Source organism: Salvelinus alpinus, chromosome 5 (assembly GCF_045679555.1).
Source record: "Salvelinus alpinus chromosome 5, SLU_Salpinus.1, whole genome shotgun sequence".
Lineage (NCBI taxonomy): Eukaryota > Metazoa > Chordata > Actinopteri > Salmoniformes > Salmonidae > Salvelinus > Salvelinus alpinus.
The window spans coordinates 20,907,214-20,926,876 of record NC_092090.1 but is presented as its reverse complement, the minus strand read 5'-3'; the positions used below and the strand labels follow the sequence as shown (position 1 = coordinate 20,926,876).

General features: G+C 49.4%; 1 protein-coding gene across 4 annotated transcripts in view; it reads left to right on the top strand.

Moving 5' to 3' along the window:
* pcsk6 (proprotein convertase subtilisin/kexin type 6) overlaps positions 1 to 19,663 on the top strand; it is an 86,690-nt gene that overhangs the window by 63,380 nt on the left and 3,647 nt on the right. Inside the window, exons 18-21 of one of the 4 annotated variants that reach the window (XM_071400886.1) lie at positions 106 to 209; positions 4,714 to 4,843; positions 9,959 to 10,009; positions 16,597 to 16,709. In XM_071400886.1, the coding sequence (XP_071256987.1) occupies positions 106 to 209; positions 4,714 to 4,843; positions 9,959 to 10,009; positions 16,597 to 16,709 (398 nt within the window). The remainder of the gene's footprint in view (positions 1 to 105; positions 210 to 4,713; positions 4,844 to 9,958; positions 10,010 to 16,596; positions 16,710 to 19,663) is intronic. The other 3 variants (XM_071400887.1, XR_011674987.1, XM_071400888.1) reach the window with 3 other exon arrangements.

Here is a 19,663-nt window from a genome sequence, read left to right as displayed (position 1 = left end):
CTCTTTAGGGAATGTCACTGATGAAAAATGTAATGTAGAGAACATAAGCATGCTTTTGTGTGTGCGTGTGTTTTTGTGTGTGTGTGTGTGTGTGTGTGTGTGCAGTCTGGCAGGGATGACCTGTGTTCCGGAGTGTGCCAACGGAACCTTCTTTCATCTGGAGGAGATGAAGTGTAGTCCCTGTCACACCTCCTGTTCTACCTGTACAGGTCAGTGTCCCTGTCACACCTCCTGCTCTACCTGCACAGGTCAGTGTCCCTGTCACACCTCCTGTTCTACCTGCACAGGTCAGTGTCCCTGTCACACCTCCTGCTCTACCTGCACAGGTCAGTGACCCTGTCACACCTCCTGTTCTACCTGCACAGGTCAGTGTTCCTGTCACACCTCCTGCTCTACCTGCACAGGTCAGTGTCCCTGTCACACCTCCTGCTCTACCTGCACAGGTCAGTGTCCCTGTCACACCTCCTGTTCTACCTGCACAGGTCAGTGTCCCTGTCACACCTCCTGCTCTACCTGCACAGGTCAGTGACCCTGTCACACCTCCTGTTCTACCTGCAGAGGTCAGTGTCCCTGTCACACCTCCTGTTCTACCTGCACAGGTCAGTGTCCCTGTCACACCTCCTGCTCTACCTGCACAGGTCAGTGTCCCTGTCACACCTCCTGCTCTACCTGCACAGGTCAGTGTCCCTGTCACACCTCCTGCTCTACCTGCACAGGTCAGTGTCCCTGTCACACCTCCTGCTCTACCTGCACAGGTCAGTGTTCCTGTCACACCTCCTGCTCTACCTGCACAGGTCAGTGTTCCTGTCACACCTCCTGCTCTACCTGCACAGGTCAGTGTTCCTGTCACACCTCCTGCTCTACCTGCACAGGTCAGTGTTCCTGTCACACCTCCTGCTCTACCTGCACAGGTCAGTGTTCCTGTCACACCTCCTGCTCTACCTGCACAGGTCAGTGTTCATGTCACACCTCCTGCTCTACCTGCACAGGTCAGTGTCCCTGTCACACCTCCTGCTCTACCTGCACAGGTCAGTGTCCCTGTCACACCTCCTGCTCTACCTGCACAGGTCAGTGTTCCTGTCACACCTCCTGCTCTACCTGCACAGGTCAGTGTTCCTGTCACACGTCCTGCTCTACCTGCACAGGTCAGTGTTCCTGTCACACCTCCTGCTCTACCTGCACAGGTCAGTGTTCCTGTCACACCTCCTGCTCTACCTGCACAGGTCAGTGTCCCTGTCACACCACCTGCTCTACCTGCACAGGTCAGTGTCCCAGTCACATCTCCTGCTCTACCTGCACAGGTCAGTGTCCCTGTCATACCTCCTGCTCTACCTGCACAGGTCAGTGTCCCTGTCACACCTCCTGCTCTACCTGCACAGGTCAGTGTCCCTGTCACACACCCTGCTCTACCTGCACAGGTCAGTGTCCCTATCATACCTCCTGCTCTACCTGCACAGGTCAGTGTCCCTGTCACACCTCCTGCTCTACCTGCACAGGTCAGTGTCCCTGTCACACCTCCTGCTCTACCTGCACAGGTCAGTGTCCCTGTCATACCTCCTGCTCTACCTGCACAGGTCAGTGTCCCTGTCACACCTCCTGCTCTACCTGCACAGGTCAGTGACCGTCACACCTCCTGCTCTACCTGCACAGGTCAGTGTCCGTCACAACTCCTGTTCTCATAAAGATAGGAGTAAAAAATATTGGCATCCCTGTTTGCAATACTCCGGCACTCTCCTCTTGCGAGGGTAATGGCACTGAGCCTTTTTGTCAAATGTTTTAAAAGGACAGATGAAGTTAGCAGGAGTCTGGGGGGGAAGTGTGTGTGTGTGTGTGTGTGTGTGTGTGTGTGTGTGTGTGTGTGTGTGTGTGTGTGTGTGTGTGTGTGTGTGTGTGTGTGTGTGTGTGTGTGTGTGTGTGTGTGTGTGTGTGTGTGTGTGTGTGTGTGTGTGTGTGTGTGTGTGTGTGTGTGTGTGTTAAGCCACCAGTTTATAGTTTCCGTGCCAGGTTTCTGGAATGCATTTTTGAGTATTACACTCAATGCCAATAGTAAACGTTTGCATTGTTTCACTCAATGGTCCTCTTAACATTGAACTATTAATGAATGTCAGGATCAAATGTCAACGGTCTATATGACCCATATATGGAGGTCATAGTGTCAGAGTGACCTTGCTGTGTCACACTGTCATACTGGCCTGTTCTGGTGAGAACATCTCCCATGCTCCAGCACATACAGTGCCTTCAGACAGCATTCATACCCTTTGACTTATTCCACATTTTGTTGTGTTACAACCTGCATTTTCTCACCCATCTACACACAATACCGCATAATGACCCCATAATAATAAAACATGTTTTTGAAAATTAAATACAGAAATATCTAATTTACATAAGTATTCACACCCCTTTGCTATGACACTCCAAATTGAGCTCAGGTGCCTCCAATTTCCTTTGATCATCCTTGAGATGTCACTTGATTGGAGTCCACCTGTTGCCAATTCAATTGATTGGACATGATTTAGAAAGAAACACACCTGTCTATATAAGGTCCCACAGTTGACAGTGCATGTCAGAGCACAAACTATACCATGAAGTCTAAGCAACTGTCTGTAGATCTCTGAGATAGGATGAGGCATATATCTGGGGAAGGGTAGAAAACAATTTCTAGAGGGTTGAAAGGTTCCAAGAGCACACTGGTTTCCATCATTGGCCGTCTGACCAAGCTAAGCCACCGAGCAAGAAGGACCTTGGTCAGGGAGGTGACTTAGAACCATACAGAGTTCCTTGGCTTAGATGGGAGAACCTGCCAGAAGGACAACAGTCTCAGCACTTCACCAATCTGGGCTTTATGGGAGAGTGGCCAGACGGAAGCCACTCCTGAGAAAAAGTTACAAGACAGCACACCTGGAGTTTGCAAAAAGGCATGTGAAAGACTCTGAGATCATAAGGCAAAAGATTCTGTGGTGTGATGAGACAAAAATGTACTCTTTTGAATGAATGCACAGCGCTACGTCTGGAGAAAACCAGGCACAGCTCATCACCTGTCTAACACAATCCCTACCGTGAAGCATGGTGGTGGCAGCATCATACTATGGGGATGCTTTTCAGCGGCATCTGGGAGACTGGTGAAGAGCCAAATACAGGCAAATCCTTGATGAGAACCTGCTTCAGAGAGCAAATGACCTTAGACTGGGGTCGAAGAGTTACGTTTCAACAGGAAAACACCAAGCATACAGCCAAAGCAACGCTGGAAAGGCTTCAGAACCAGAATGTGAAAGTCACTGAGTGGTCCAGTCAAAGCCCAGACTTGAAGATTGCTTTTCACCGTCGCTCCCCATTTAACTTAACAGAGTTTGAGAAAAGGAAGAATGGGAGAAAATCCCAAAATCCATATGTGTATAGCTGATACAGACATACCCAAGACGACTCAATGCTGTGATCGCCTCCAAAGGTGCTTCTACAAAGTATTGACTCAGGGGTGTGAAAACTTATGTAAATTAGATATTTATGTATTTAATTTAATACATTTGCAAAAATGTCTAAAATCATATTTTCACTTTGATATTATGGGGTATTGTGTGTAGATGGGTGAGAAAAAAAATCGATTTAATCCATTTTGATTTCAGGCTACAAAATGTGGAATAAGTCAAGAGGTTTATACTTTCTGAAGGCCCTGTCATTTGGCCAAGTTTCAGCCTCCTGGCAGAGACACTTGTGTGCGTGGTCAAAGAGCTCTATGTTCATGTCACCCAACAAATATAAATGTCTGGAGTTGGCTAAACGGCACTGGCACTTGGATTGGAACCTGTGCTATGGTCCGAAGACATGAAAATACCATCATTTCACAACGAATTAAAACTTAATTTGCCAACTAAAAGGTTGCTTGCCAGTTCTGCTTATCGTGATCATTACTTTCGGCACGGCGTCGACATCTCACGTCTGTGATCTACATGGGTGTCAGATTTAAGTCAATTCGCTCATTGATTTACATTAATTAAATCGGCCCCTAATTATGAGCGCTGTGTCCTGGGGTTAGGCCGTCGGACGCAGTTGACATTTAGCTGGCGAAGCTCTGGTGTTGCCCTGAGCCAGTAGTATTGACAGACAGAGCCAGACGTGCTGTGGGGAGAGAAAGCTGAGGGATTAGATTGTGTGTGTGCACATGTGTGCGTGCTTGTGTGCATGTCTGTGGAACAAGTGAACTTTGCCTCAAAACACCCAGTAGAGAGAGACGCTTATTGCTGTAGTAGAGGAGCTGAATTAGTGGTTCACCTCTCAACCAAGGCCCTGGCACTGATTGTAATGAGAGAGGGAGAAAGAGGGGGTACATTAAAGGGATTGTTCGTCCCCAAAACAAGCCAGACATTTTCCTAAAGGTGTGTATCTGCCTTCAATTCCAAATAAATTGTATCAATTTCTTATATGTTGAACTTGGCAATTGGGATTAGGAAAGGTATCATCATTTTGAGTGCGGTCGGACCACCATTGCATTTGATGTTTTACTTTTGGTCTACGCACCACCGCATGTTCAGGGGACAGACGTTTAAAGTATTTTGAACCAGGAACGGACTGGGACCAGAAATCAGCCCAGGAATTTCTTACACACCAGACAATTTGTTTCCTTGAGGACCATATTTATTAACCAAATAATGATACAACTCACCCCATTGGACTAAAGATGGACCAGTCCTTTTCTGTTTGGAACTGTTGCTGTAGGTCCAGGGAAGGAGGAGTGTATCCAGTGTGCCAGAGATCACCTGCAGCAAGAGTGGAGGTGTGTTCAGACCTGCGCCCCAGGATACTACTCAACAGAGGATGCTGGCTACCACCAGGGGATGTGTCACAAGTGAGTGACCCCATCATCAGGCTTAATTGTATTTCAGTCATTTAGCAGACACTCTTAGCCAGAGCGACTTACAGTATTGAGTCCATACATTCTGCAATCTGGTCCCTTTTGGGAATTGAACCCACAACCCTGGCATTGCAGGTGCCATGCTCTACTAACTGAGCTACCGGGACAAGCACTGAAGCTTATAGACCCTGGAAACACTATGGATTTCAAAGCCCGCCCTTTTAAATCTTAACTGTAGGGCAGAAATTCTAAACGTAATGCTATATGCTGAAAATTGAGCGGGAGATTTTCCTGCACCTGCCATAGGCTTCCATTCAAGTCCCTTTTTTATGCGCTGTGAAACCAGACGGTTTGACAGAGAGAGAGCCGGCTAGAGGACAAGATTCTATTTCCTTCTTCCTTCCTTCTTTTGTTTCCTCTTGAGCCCCTACGGGCCTGGGCCAGGGGCTTCAGCTCCTGCATTCATCTGGGCATATCATTTTAAGAGAGATACAGTACCCTTCTAACACTAATGGGCCAACCCAAACTGTACTGTACTGGGTATTTGGATCTTTTCTTTTCACATTGTCCTGTCCAGCACTGTTCCAGTGGATCCAAGTATGGTGGATGTGTAACCAGGCTACAGTACAGCTTGGCTTGGCTTGGCTCTGTAGGGTGAAAAGTGCCAAACAGGAAATTCGGGGTCAGTTTTCCATACAGAATTTCCATTGCTTTCTAGTCCAAGACAAAGCTTAATTTCCGGAAAATCAGTTGTCAGTTAAAAAAAACACAATTAAGGCTTAGTTAAACTCCAAGTTATTCATCTACTTTTCTTAAAAGTAGTCTAAACTCAGGCCTCCCGGGTGGCGCAGTGGTCTAAGTGACACTGCATTGCAGTGTGTCACAAGAGTGTCACCAGAGATACTGGGTTCGAGCCCAGGCCTACCTTCAACATCAGTGCTTCTCTTAAAGAAATCTCTGAACTACCTTCAACATCAGCGCTTCTCTTAAAGAAATCTCTGAACTACCTTCAACATCAGCGCTTCTCTTAAAGAAATCTCTGAACAACTTTCCACATCAGTGCTTCTCTTAAAGAAATCTCTGAACTACCTTCAACATCAGCGCTTCTCTTAAAGAAATCTCTGAACTACCTTCCACATCAGTGCTTCTCTTAAAGAAATCTCTGAACTACCTTCAACATCAGTGCTTCTCTTAAAGAAATCTCTGAACTACCTTCAACATCAGTGCTTCTCTTAAAGAAATCTCTGAACTACCTTCAACATCAGCGTTCCTCTTAAAGAAATCTCTGAACTACCTTCAACATCAGCGCTTCTCTTAAAGAAATCTCTGAACTACCTTCAACATCAGCGCTTCTCTTAAAGAAATCTCTGAACTACCTTCAACATCAGTGCTTCTCTTAAAGAAATCTCTGAACTACCTTCAACATCAGCGCTTCTCTTAACGAAATCTCTGAACTACCTTCAACATCAGTGCTTCTCTTAAAGAAATCTCTGAACAACCTTCAACATCAGCGCTTCTCTTAAAGAAATCTCTAAACTACCTTCAACATCAGCGCTTCTCTTAAAGAAATCTCTGAACTACCTTCAACATCAGTGCTTCTCTTAAAGAAATCTCTGAACTACCTTCAACATCAGTGCTTCTCTTAAAGAAATCTCTGAACTACCTTCAACATCAGTGCTTCTCTTAAAGAAATCTCTGAACTACCTTCAACATCAGTGCTTCTCTTAAAGAAATCTCTGAACTACCTTCAACATCAGTGCTTCTCTTAAAGAAATCTCTGAACTACCTTCTCTTACACTCTCTCTGTTTCTTTTCACTTTCATTTTCTATTTCCACTTGTCTCGCTCTCCCTTCTCTCTCTCCCTTCTTTCCCTCCCCTCTCTTCCTTCTCTCTCTCCTCTCTGTCCCTTCTCCCTCCCTTCTCTCTACCTCCCTTCTTCTGTTGGAGACTGACTGACTGAGGGTCAGTACCATCGACCATCTGGGTCTCATTAATTGGTATGTCTCTCGCTCTCTCTCTCCCTTTCTCTCTTGCTCTCTCTCTCAAATAATTTGTTCCAAACGCCTAGTCTTAGACAACAAACCCAGGCACAAAGGGGCCAGGTGTGCGCAATGAAAGTTCCAGAGGGATCTGTGACAATACCCCCCCCCCCCCCCGACGCGCTGGACTAGCACAGCGGTCTTGAGGACGATCACAGGAACGCAGTGCGGGTCGATCAGGACCTGATGCAGCTGACGAAGTTGCTTCGTCGTCGGACGGGCCATTTGTGGCTGCTGTTGCAAAAAAAACACAGCTCCACTATATCCTTCTGTTTGTTCTCCCTCTGCTCCACTATATCCTTCTGTTTGTTCTCCCTCTGCTCCACTATATCCTTCTGTCTGTTTTCCCTCTGCTCCACTATATCCTTCTGTCTGTTCTCCCTCTTCTCCTCCTCCCTCTGCTCCACTATATCCTTCTGTCTGTTCTCCCTCTGCTCCACTATATCCTTCTGTCTGTTCTCCCTCTGCTCCACTATATCCTTCTGTCTGTTCTCCCTCTTCTCCTCCTCCCTCTGCTCCACTATATCCTTCTGTCTGTTCTCCCTCTGCTCCACTATATCCTTCTGTTTGTGCTCCCTCTGCTCCACTATATCCTTCTGTTTGTGCTCCCTCTGCTCCACTATATCCTTCTGTTTGTTCTCCTTCTGCTCCACTACATCCTTCTGTCTGTTCTCCCTCTTCTCCTCCTCCCTCTGCTCCACTATATCCTTCTGTTTGTTCTCCCTCTTCTCCTCCTCCCTCTGCTCCACTATATCCTTCTGTCTGTTCTCCCTCTGCTCCACTATATCCTTCTGTTTGTTCTCCCTCTGCTCCACTATATCCTTCTGTCTGTTCTCCCTCTGCTCCAGAATATCCTTCTGTTTGTTCTCCCTCTGCTCCACTATATCCTTCTGTCTGTTCTCCCTCTGCTCCACTATATCCTTCTGTTTGTTCTCCCTCTGTTCCACTATATCCTTCTGTTTGTTCTCCCTCTGCTCCACTATATCATTCTGTTTGTTCTCCCTCTGCTCCACTATATCATTCTGTTTGTTCTCCCTCTGCTCCACTATATCCTTCTGTTTGTTCTCCCTCTGCTCCACTATATCATTCTGTCTGTTCTCCCTCTGCTCCACTATATCCTTCTGTCTGTTCTCCCTCTGCTCCACTATATCCTTCTGTCTGTTCTCCCTCTGCTCCACTATATCTTTCTGTCTGTTCTCCCTCTGCTCCACACATTATTCTTTGTCATCTCCATAATTGTCTTTAAATCAGATGGCGTTGTGCAGTCAAACAGGATCAACAGGACTGACTGAGGGTGTAAATCTCACCTACACCGATGCCGAGAATTTAATAGCAGCATCAACATCCCTTTAGCTCACCGTAATGACTGAGTGCGGGGTGGTGAGGGGCACTCGCTTTCTCAATCTCTCTTTCGTTCTCTCTCTCGTTCTCTCTCTCATCTATCTCTCTTTCTCTCTCCTCTCGCTATCTCTCCTCTCTTTCCACTGAGGAGTGGGGAGGGAGAAAGCTGTTTTTGACGCACAGGGATTTTTATAAATCAGTCCAGTGGTTTATGGGAGATGTCAGGAACAAATAGAGGCTCTGATAGAAGGTCATGGTTTTGCAACGGCACCAGGTCTGGATTCTCCTTTAGTTCTTTCTCTATGTCATCGTCTTGCTCTCTCTTTGTCTCTCTAGCTCACTCTTTCCTTCTTTATGTCTCTCTGTCTTTCTCTCTCTCTAGCTCTCATTCTCTCTCTCCCCTCTCTCTAACTCTCTCTCTCTCTTCCCCCCTCTCTCCGCCCTCTCTCTCTCTCATTCTCTCTCTAGCTCTCACTCTCTCTCTCTAGCTCTCATTCTCTCTCCCTTCAATTCAATTCAATTCAATTCAAGGGGCTTTATTGGCAGGGAAACATGTGTTAACATTGCCAAAGCAAGTGAGGTAGATAATATACAAAAGTGAAATAAACAATACAAATTAACAGTAAACATTACACATACAGAAGTTTCAAAACAATAAAGACATTACAAATGTCATATTATATATATACAGTGTTGTAACAATGTACAAATGGTTAAAGCACACAAGTTAAAATAAATAAGCATAAATATGGGTTGTATTTACAATGGTGTTTGTTCTTCACTGGTTGCCCTTTTCTTGTGGCAACAGGTCACAAATCTTGCTGCTGTGATGGCACACTGTGGAATTTCACCCAGTAGATATGGGAGTTTATCAAAATTGGATTTGTTTTCGAATTCTTTGTGGATCTGTGTAATCTGAGGGAAATATGTCTCTCTAATATGGTCATACATTGGGCAGGAGGTTAGGAAGTGCAGCTCAGTTTCCACCTCATTTTGTGGGCAGTGAGCACATAGCCTGTCTTCTCTTGAGAGCCATGTCTGCCTACGGCGGCCTTTCTCAATAGCAAGGCTATGCTCACTGAGTCTGTACATAGTCAAAGCTTTCCTTAAGTTTGGGTCAGTCACAGTGGTCAGGTATTCTGCCACTGTGTACTCTCTGTTTAGGGCCAAATAGCATTCTAGTTTGCTCTGTTTTTTTGTTAATTCTTTCCAATGTGTCAAGTAATTATCTTTTTGTTTTCTCATGATTTGGTTGGGTCTAATTGTGCTGTTGTCCTGGGGCTCTGTGGGGTGTGTTTGTGTTTGTGAACAGAGCCCTAGGACCAGCTTGCTTAGGGGACTCTTCTCCAGGTTCATCTCTCTGTAGGTGATGGCTTTGTTATGGAAGGTTTGGGAATCGCTTCCTTTTAGGTGGTTGTAGAATTTAACGGCTCTTTTCTGGATTTTGATAATTAGTGGGTATCGGCCTAATTCTGCTCTGCATGCATTATTTGGTGTTCTACGTTGTACACGGAGGATATTTTTGCAGAATTCTGCATGCAGAGTCTCAATTTGGTGTTTGTCCCATTTTGTGAAATCTTGGTTGGTGAGCGGACCCCAGACCTCACAACCATAAAGGGCAATGGGCTCTATGACTGATTCAAGTATTTTTAGCCAGATCCTAATTGGTATGTTGAAATCTATGTTCCTTTTGATGGCATAGAATGCCCTTCTTGCCTTGTCTCTCAGGTCGTTCACAGCTCTGTGGAAGCTACCTGTGGTGCTGATGTTTAGGCCGAGGTATGTATAGTTTTTTGTGTGCTCTAGGGCAACGGTGTCTAGATGGAATTTGTGGTCCTGGCGACTGGACCTTTTTTGGAACACCATTATTTTGGTCTTACTGAGATTTACTGTCAGGGCCCAGGTCTGACAGAATCTGTGCAGAAGATCTAGGTGCTGCTGTAGGCCCTCCTTGGTTGGTGACAGAAGCACCAGATCATCAGCAAACAGTAGACATTTGACTTCGGATTCTAGTAGGGTGAGACCGGGTGCTGCAGACTGTTCTAGTGCCCGCGCCAATTCGTTGATATATATGTTGAAGAGGGTGGGGCTTAAGCTGCATCCCTGTCTCACCCCACGACCCTGTGTGAAGAAATGTGTATGTTTTTTGCCAATTTTAACCGCACACTTGTTGTTTGTGTACATGGATTTTATGATGTCGTATGTTTTACCCCCAACACCACTTTCCATCAATTTGTATAGCAGACCCTCATGCCAAATTGAGTCGAAGGCTTTTTTGAAATCAACAAAGCATGAGAAGACTTTGCCTTTGTTTTGGTTTGTTTGGTTGTCAATTAGGGTGTGTAGGGTGAATACATGGTCTGTTGTACGGTAATTTGGTAAAAAGCCAATTTGACATTTGCTCAGTACATTGTTTTCATTGAGGAAATGTACGAGTCTGCTGTTAATGATAATGCAGAGTATTTTCCCAAGGTTACTGTTGACGCATATTCCACGGTAGTTATTGGGGTCAAATTTGTCTCCACTTTTGTGGATTGGGGTGATCAGTCCTTGGTTCCAAATATTGGGGAAGATGCCAGAGCTAAGGACGATGTTAAAGAGTTTTAATATAGCCAATTGGAATTTGTTGTCTGTATATTTGATCATTTCATTAAGGATACCATCAACACCACAGGCCTTTTTGGGTTGGAGGGTTTTTATTTTGTCCTGTAACTCATTCAAGGTAATTGGAGAATCCAGTGGGTTCTGGTAGACCCTTCTCTCTCTCTTCCCCCCTCTCTCCGCCCTCTCTCTCTCTCTCATTCTCTCTCTAGCTCTCACTCTCTCTCTCTAGCTCTCATTCTCTCTCCCCCCTCTCTCTCTCTATCCCCCTCTCTCTCTCTCCCTAGCTCTCACTCTCTCTCTATCTAGCTCTCACTCTCTCTCTCTAGCTCTCATTCTCTCTCCCCTCTCTCTCTCTATCCCCCTCTCTCTCTCTCCCTAGCTCTCACTCTCTCTCTCTCTCTAGCTCTCACTCTCTCTCTCTATCTAGCTCTCACTCTCTCTCTCTAGCTCTCATTCTCTCTCCCCTCTCTCTCTCCCCCTCTCTCTCTCTCCCTAGCTCTCACTCTCTCTCTCTCTAGCTCTCATTCTCTCTCCCCCTGTCTCCCCCCTCACTCTATTTCTCTTCCTCTCTCACTTCCTCTGTCTTTGCTTTCCTCTCAGTTTCTCTTTCTTGTTTACTCTCTCTGGTTTGGGGCAGGAGCTGGAAATGGCAGGGGGAAAGAGGGATAGTCAGGAGGAGGAAGAGAAGGGGTGTGGGTGGCTTGTGGCCACGGTGCTAGAAGGCAATAAAATAGCTGTAAAGGCTATGACCCATGGGTAACAAGGAAAGGAAAGGTTTTAATTACAAGAGAAAGAGCGACAGAGAGAGAGGGGGGGAGAGAGAGAGAACCTGTTTACAGTATATATCACGTCATATGAGCGTCTGAAAAAGAGGGCTTTATTATTGGCATGCAGAAACATCAAATATTATGTTGTTCTATTTCGATCTACTATTGAAAGCGACCGGTTAATTTCTTTTAAAGAAAAACCTAATCATATCGCAAAGAACTAATCCTAATTAACATGGCCAGTTTAAATCCGTTTAGTCTATCTTGTGACTCCACTCACTCTCTCTCGGTCTCTGTCTCTCTCTATCACCTCTTTCTCTTTCTATTGCTTTACATTGTTACAGTTCTTGTTGTCACTCTCTCTTCCCTTGTCCCATCATCCACTCTCTCTCCCCCTGGCCCATCATCCACTCTCTCTCCCCTTGTCCCATCATCCACTCTCTCTCCCCTTGTCCCATCATCCACTCTCTCTCCCCCTGTCCCATCATCCACTCTCTCTCCCCCTGTCCCATCATCCACTCTCTCTCCCCTTGTCCCATCATCCACTCTCTCTCCCCCTGTCCCATCATCCACTCTCTCTCCCCTTGTCCCATCATCCACTCTCTCTCCCCTTGTCCCATCATCCACTCTCTCTCCCCTTGTCCCATCATCCACTCTCTCTCCCCTTGTCCCATCATCCACTCTCTCTCCCCCTGTCCCATCATCCACTCTCTCTCCCCCTGTCCCATCATCCACTCTCTCTCCCCCTGTCCCATCATCCATTCTCTCTCCCCTTGTCCCATCATCCACTCTCTCTCCCCCTGTCCCATCATCCACTCTCTCTCCCCCTGTCCCATCATACACTCTCTCTCCCCCTGTCCCATCATACACTCTCTCTCCCCCTGTCCCATCATCCACTCTCTCTCCCCTTGTCCTATCATCCACTCTCTCTCCTCTTGTCCCATCATCCACTCTCTCTCGCCTTGTCCCATCATCCACTCTCTCTCCCCCTGTCCCATCATCCACTAGTTCAGACCCTGTCCCATCATCCACTCTCTCTCCCCCTGTCCCATCATCCACTCTCTCTCCCCCTGTCCCATCATCCACTAGGTCAGACCCTGTCCCATCATCCACTAGGTCAGACCCTGTCCCATCATCCACTCTCTCTCCCCCTGTCCCATCACCCACTAGGTCAGACCCTGTCCCATCACCCGTTAGGTCAGACCCTGTCCCATCACCCGTTAGGTCAGACCCTGTCCCATCACCTGTTAGGTCAGACCCTGTCCCATCACCCGTTAGGTCAGACCCTGTCCCATCACCCGTTAGGTCAGACCCTGTCCCATCACCCGTTAGGTCAGACCCTGTCCCATCACCCGTTAGGTCAGACCCTGTCCCATCACCCGTTAGGTCAGACCCTGTCCCATCACCCGTTAGGTCAGACCCTGTCCCATCACCCGTTAGGTCAGACTCTGTCCCATCACCCGTTAGGTCAGACCCTGTCCCATCATCCACTCTCTCCCCCCCTGTCCCATCATCCACTAGGTCAGACCCTGTCCCATCATCCACTCTCTCTCCCCCTGTCCCATCATCCACTAGGTCAGACCCTGTCCCATCATCCACTAGGTCAGACCCTGTCCCATCATCCACTAGGTCAGACCCTGTCCCATCATCCACTCTCTCTCCCCCTGTCCCATCATCCACTAGGTCAGACCCTGTCCAATCACCCACTAGGTCAGACCCTTCCATAAATATTTATAACATACTTGTCTTCTTGTCGCTATTCATTATCCAATACATTCTCTTTCTGTCTCTCAACCTCCCCCCTCTCTCTTTCCCTACCCCACTGTCTCTCCTTCTCTCTCTTTCCCTACCCCTCTGTCTCTCCTTCTCTCTCTCAACCTCATTTACATTTACATTTACATTTAAGTCATTTAGCAGACGCTCTTATCCAGAGCGACTTACAAATTGGTGCATTCACCTTATGATATCCAGTGGAACAACCACTTTACAATAGTGCATCTCAGTCTTTTAAGGGGGAGGGGGGGGTTAGAAGGATTACTTTATCCTATCCTAGGTATTCCTTAAAGAGGTGGGGTTTCAGGTGTCTCCGGAAGGTGGTGATTGACTCCGCTGACCTGGCGTCGTGAGGGAGTTTGTTCCACCATTGGGGTGCCAGAGCAGCGAACAGTTTTGACTGGGCTGAGCGGGAACTGTACTTCCTCAGAGGTAGGGAGGCGAGCAGGCCAGAGGTGGATGAACGCAGTGCCCTTGTTTGGGTGTAGGGCCTGATCAGAGCCTGAAGGTACGGAGGTGCCGTTCCCCTCACAGCTCCGTAGGCAAGCACCATGGTCTTGTAGCGGATGCGAGCTTCAACTGGAAGCCAGTGGAGAGAGCGGAGGAGCGGGGTGACGTGAGAGAACTTGGGAAGGTTGAACACCAGACGGGCTGCGGCGTTCTGGATGAGTTGTAGGGGTTTAATGGCACAGGCAGGGAGCCCAGCCAACAGCGAGTTGCAGTAATCCAGACGGGAGATGACAAGTGCCTGGATTAGGACCTGCGCCGCTTCCTGTGTGAGGCAGGGTCGTACTCTGCGAATGTTGTAGAGCATGAACCTACAGGAACGGGTCACCGCCTTGATGTGAGTTGAGAACGACAGGGTGTTGTCCAGGATCACGCCAAGGTTCTTAGCACTCTGGGAGGAGGACACAATGGAGTTGTCAACCGTGATGGCGAGATCATGGAACGGGCAGTCCTTCCCCGGGAGGAAGAGCAGCTCCGTCTTGCCGAGGTTCAGCTTGAGGTGGTGATCCGTCATCCACACTGATATGTCTGCCAGACATGCAGAGATGCGATTCGCCACCTGGTTATCAGAGGGGGGAAAGGAGAAGATTAATTGTGTGTCGTCTGCATAGCAATGATAGGAGAGACCATGTGAGGATATGACAGAGCCAAGTGACTTGGTGTATAGCGAGAATAGGAGAGGGCCTAGAACAGAGCCCTGGGGGACACCAGTGGTGAGAGCACGTGGTGCGGAGACAGATTCTCGCCACGCCACCTGGTAGGAGCGACCTGTCAGGTAGGACGCAATCCAAGCGTGGGCCGCGCCGGAGATGCCCAGCTCGGAGAGGGTGGAGAGGAGGATCTGATGGTTCACAGTATCAAAGGCAGCCGATAGGTCTAGAAGGATGAGAGCAGAGGAGAGAGAGTTAGCTTTAGCAGTGCGGAGCGCCTCCGTGACACAGAGAAGAGCAGTCTCAGTTGAATGACTAGTCTTCCCCCCTCTCTCTTTCTCTACCCCTCTGTCTCTCCTTCTCCCTCTCAACCTCCCCCCTCTCTCTTTCTCTACCCCTCTGTCTCTCCTTCTCCCTCTCAACCTCCCCTCTCTCTCTTTCTCTACCCCTCTGTCTCTCCTTCTCCCTCTCAACCTCCCCTCTCTCTCTTTCTCTACCCCTCTGTCTCTCCTTCTCCCTCTCAACCTCCCCTCTCTCTCTTTCTCTACCCCTCTGTCTCTCCTTCTCCCTCTCAACCTCCCCTCTCTCTCTTTCTCTACCCCTCTGTCTCTCCTTCTCCCTCTCAACCTCCCCTCTCTCTCTTTCTCTACCCCTCTGTCTCTCCTTCTCCCTCTCAACCTCCCCTCTCTCTCTTTCTCCACCCCTCTGTCTCTCCTTCTCCCTCTCAACCTCCCCTCTCTCTCTTTCTCTACCCTTCTGTCTCTCCTTCTCCCTCTCAACCTCCCCTCTCTCTCTTTCTCTCTCCCCCTGTCCCATCATCCACTCTCTCTCCCCCTGTCCCATCATCCACTCTCTCTCCCCCTGTCCCATCATCCACTCTCTCTCCCCCTGTCCCATCATCCACTCTCTCTCCCCTTGTCCCATCATCCACTCTCTCTCCCCTTGTCCCATCATCCACTCTCTCTCCCCTTGTCCCATCATCCACTCTCTCTCCCCTTGTCCCATCATCCACTCTCTCTCCCCTTGTCCCATCATCCACTCTCTCTCCCCCTGTCCCATCATCCACTAGGTCAGACCCTGTCCCATCATCCACTAGGTCAGACCCTGTCACATCATCCACTAGGTCAGACCCTGTCACATCATCCACTAGGTCAGACCCTGTCCCATCATCCACTAGGTCAGACCCTGTCCCATCATCCACTCTCTCTCCCCCTGTCCCATCATCCACTAGGTCAGACCCTGTCCCATCATCCACTAGGTCAGACCCTGTCCCATCATCCACTCTCTCTCCCCCTGTCCCATCATCCGTTAGGTCAGACCCTGTCCCATCACCCGTTAGGTCAGACCCTGTCCCATCACCCGTTAGGTCAGACCCTGTCCCATCACCCGTTAGGTCAGACTCTGTCCCATCACCCATTAGGTCAGACCCTGTCCCATCACCCGTTAGGTCAGACCCTGTCCAATCACCCACTAGGTCAGACCCTTCCATAAATATTTATAACATACTTGTCTTCTTGTCGCTATTCATTATCCAATACATTCTCTTTCTGTCTCTCAACCTCCCCCCTCTCTCTTTCCCTACCCCATTGTCTCTCCTTCTCTCTCTCAACCTCCCCCCTCTCTCTTTCCCTACCCCTCTGTCTCTCCTTCTCTCTCTCAACCTCCCCCCTCTCTCTTTCTCTACCCCTCTGTCTCTCCTTCTCCCTCTCAACCTCCCCTCTCTCTCTTTCTCTACCCCTCTGTCTCTCCTTCTCCCTCTCAACCTCCCCTCTCTCTCTTTCTCTACCCCTCTGTCTCTCCTTCTCCCTCTCAACCTCCCCACTCTCTCTTTCTCTACCCCTCTGTCTCTCCTTCTCCCTCTCAACCTCCCCTCTCTCTCTTTCTCTACCCCTCTGTCTCTCCTTCTCCCTCTCCACCTCCCCTCTCTCTGTCTCTCTCTTTCTACATCTCTCTGGGGGGGAAAGGCCCACTTTGTTTTCTGGACGTATTCCATACTCTTTCTTTCTTTTCATTCTCTCTCATTCTCTTTTGTCCCTCCATCTTATTGTGTGGGTGCGGTGTCCAGGTGTGAGGAGAATTGCCTGAGTTGCGACGGCCCCGGGACGACCTGTGTCAAGTGCAAAGACAGCTACAACCTCGTCAGCAGGACGTGCATGGTGAACGCCACCTGTAACAATGGTGAGTGTATGAAAGCTTGTTGAGGGTCACTCAAAAGGCCTGAAATACACACTCACACTTTCAGACACACAAATAGCGGTGGTGACACATATCCCAGCAGTTCTTTCTCTGGTGGGATGACAATACAGGAGACTTGTGTGAATGAATTGTGGGAATGAATTGTGGGAATGCAGAACAGATTGGCGCGGGGTGCTAACAATGTCATTGCTGTGACCCCTGTGTCACACTTAATCTCGTTCCCCCTGAGTGAAGTAGGTGGCGGTTCTGACAGGCCTGTAATTGCCATTAACAAGTGCTTTGAATTCTCTCTCGGAGCATCAAGTTGCATCCCAAATTGCACCCTATGGGCCTGGTCCAAAGTAGTGCACTATATATGGAATAGGGTGCCATTTGGGAGCCAGATACAGTAGCTACTGCAGCTAGGCTCTTAGAAGCTGCTTTCAGCTTTCGGCTCTCACAGCCAGAACCACCTGCTTGGTCGTTATTGTAATAACTAGTTGGTCTTTTTACCGCCATGTGAAAATGGACCCTAACTGAACCGAGCAGAGGCCTTTTAAATTGAATGGGCTTCGTCCCTTTTCTGAAGTGTGTGGTGGTGGGGGGGCTTTGTCCCTTTTCTGAAGTGTGTGGTGGTGGTGGGGCTTCGTCCCTTTTCTGAAGTGTGTGGTGGTGGTGGGGCTTTGTCCCTTTTCTGAAGTGTGTGGTGGTGGTGGGGCTTTGTCCCTTTTCTGTGGTGGTGGTGGTGGGGCTTTGTCCCTTTTCTGAAGTGTGTGGTGGTGCTGGGGCTTCGTCCCTTTTCTGAAGTGTGTGGTGGTGGGGGGGCTTTGTCCCTTTTCTGAAGTGTGTGGTGGTGCTGGGGCTTCGTCCCTTTTCTGAAGTGTGTGGTGGTGGTGGGGGGGCTTTGTCCCTTTTCTGAAGTGTGTGGTGGTGGTGGGGGGGCTTTGTCCCTTTTCTGAAGTGTGTGGTGGTGCTGGGGCTTCGTACCTTTTCTGAAGTGTGTGGTGGTGGTGGGGGGGCTTTGTCCCTTTTCTGAAGTGTGTGGTGGTGCTGGGGCTTCGTCCCTTTTCTGAAGTGTGTGGTGGTGGTGCTGGGGCTTTGTCCCTTTTCTGAAGTGTGTGGTGGTGGTGCTGGGGCTTTGTCCCTTTTCTGAAGTGTGTGGTGGTGGGGGGGGGGCTTTGTCCCTTTTCTGAAGTGTGTGGTGGTGGTGGGGCTTCGTCCCTTTTCTGAAGTGTGTGGTGGTGCTGGGGCTTCGTCCCTTTTCTGAAGTGTGTGGTGGTGGTGGGGCTTCGTCCCTTTTCTGAAGTGTGTGGTGGTGGTGGGGGGGCTTCGTCCCTTTTCTGAAGTGTGTGGTGGTGGTGGGGGGGCTTTGTCCCTTTTCTGAAGTGTGTGGTGGTGGTGGGGGGGCTTTGTCCCTTTTCTGAAGTGTGTGGTGGTGCTGGGGCTTCGTACCTTTTCTGAAGTGTGTGGTGGTGGTGGGGGGGCTTTGTCCCTTTTCTGAAGTGTGTGGTGGTGGTGGGGGGGCTTTGTCCCTTTTCTGAAGTGTGTGGTGGTGCTGGGGCTTCGTCCCTTTTCTGAAGTGTGTGGTGGTGGTGGGGGGGCTTCGTCCCTTTTCTGAAGTGTGTGGTGGTGGTGGGGCTTCGTCCCTTTTCTGAAGTGTGTGGTGGTGCTGGGGCTTCGTCCCTTTTCTGAAGTGTGTGGTGGTGCTGGGGCTTCGTCCCTTTTCTGAAGTGTGTGGTGGTGGTGGGGGGGCTTTGTCCCTTTTCTGAAGTGTGTGGTGGTGGTGGGGCTTCGTCCCTTTTCTGAAGTGTGTGGTGGTGGTGGGGCTTCGTCCCTTTTCTGAAGTGTGTGGTGGTGGTGGTGGGGCTTCGTCCCTTTTCTGAAGTGTGTGGTGGTGGTGGTGGTGGTGGGGCTTCGTCCCTTTTCTGAAGTGTGTGGTGGTGGTGGGGGGGCTTCGTCCCTTTTCTGAAGTGTGTGGTGGTGGGGGGGCTTCGTCCCTTTTCTGAAGTGTGGTGGTGGTGCTGGGGCTTCGTCCCTTTTCTGAAGTGTGTGGTGGTGCTGGGGCTTCGTCCCTTTTCTGAAGTGTGTGGTGGTGGTGGTGGGGCTTCGTCCCTTTTCTGAAGTGTGTGGTGGTGGTGGGGGGGGGCTTTGTCCCTTTTCTGAAGTGTGTGGTGGTGCTGGGGCTTCGTCAGATATTTAAAGGTAGTGTTAAAGTGTTTCCCCCTGACTTACAGTAACACTCTATTGATGCTATTTGGCTGTGTGGAGAGAGTCAGTCAGAGGGGAGTTGGGAGAGGGGAGTTGGGAGAGAGTCGGTCAGAGAGGGGAGTTGGGAGAGAGTCGGTCAGAGAGGGGAGTTGGGAGAGAGTCGTCAGAGAGGGGAGTTGGGAGAGAGTCGGTCAGAGAGGGGAGTTGGGAGAGAGTCGGTCAGAGAGGGGAGTTGGGAGAGAGTCGGACAGAGAGGGGAGTTGGGAGAGAGTCGGTCAGAGAGGGGAGTTGGGAGAGAGTCGGTCAGAGAGGGGAGTTGGGAGAGAGTCGGTCAGAGAGGGGAGTTGGGAGAGAGTCGGTCAGAGAGGGGAGTTGGGAGAGAGTCGGACAGAGAGGGGAGTTGGGAGAGAGTCGGTCAGAGAGGGGAGTTGGGAGAGAGTCGGTCAGAGAGGGGAGTTGGGAGAGAGTCGGTCAGAGAGGGGAGTTGGGAGAGAGTCGGACAGAGAGGGGAGTTGGGAGAGAGTCGGTCAGAGAGGGGAGTTGGGAGAGAGTTGGTCAGAGAGGGGAGTTGGGAGAGAGTTGGTCAGAGAGGGGAGTTGGGAGAGAGTCGGTCAGAGAGGGGAGTTGGGAGAGAGTCGGTCAGAGAGGGGAGTTGGGAGAGAGTCGGTCAGAGAGGGGAGTTGGGAGAGAGTCGGTCAGAGAGGGGAGTTGGGAGAGAGTCGGTCAGAGAGGGGAGTTGGGAGAGAGTC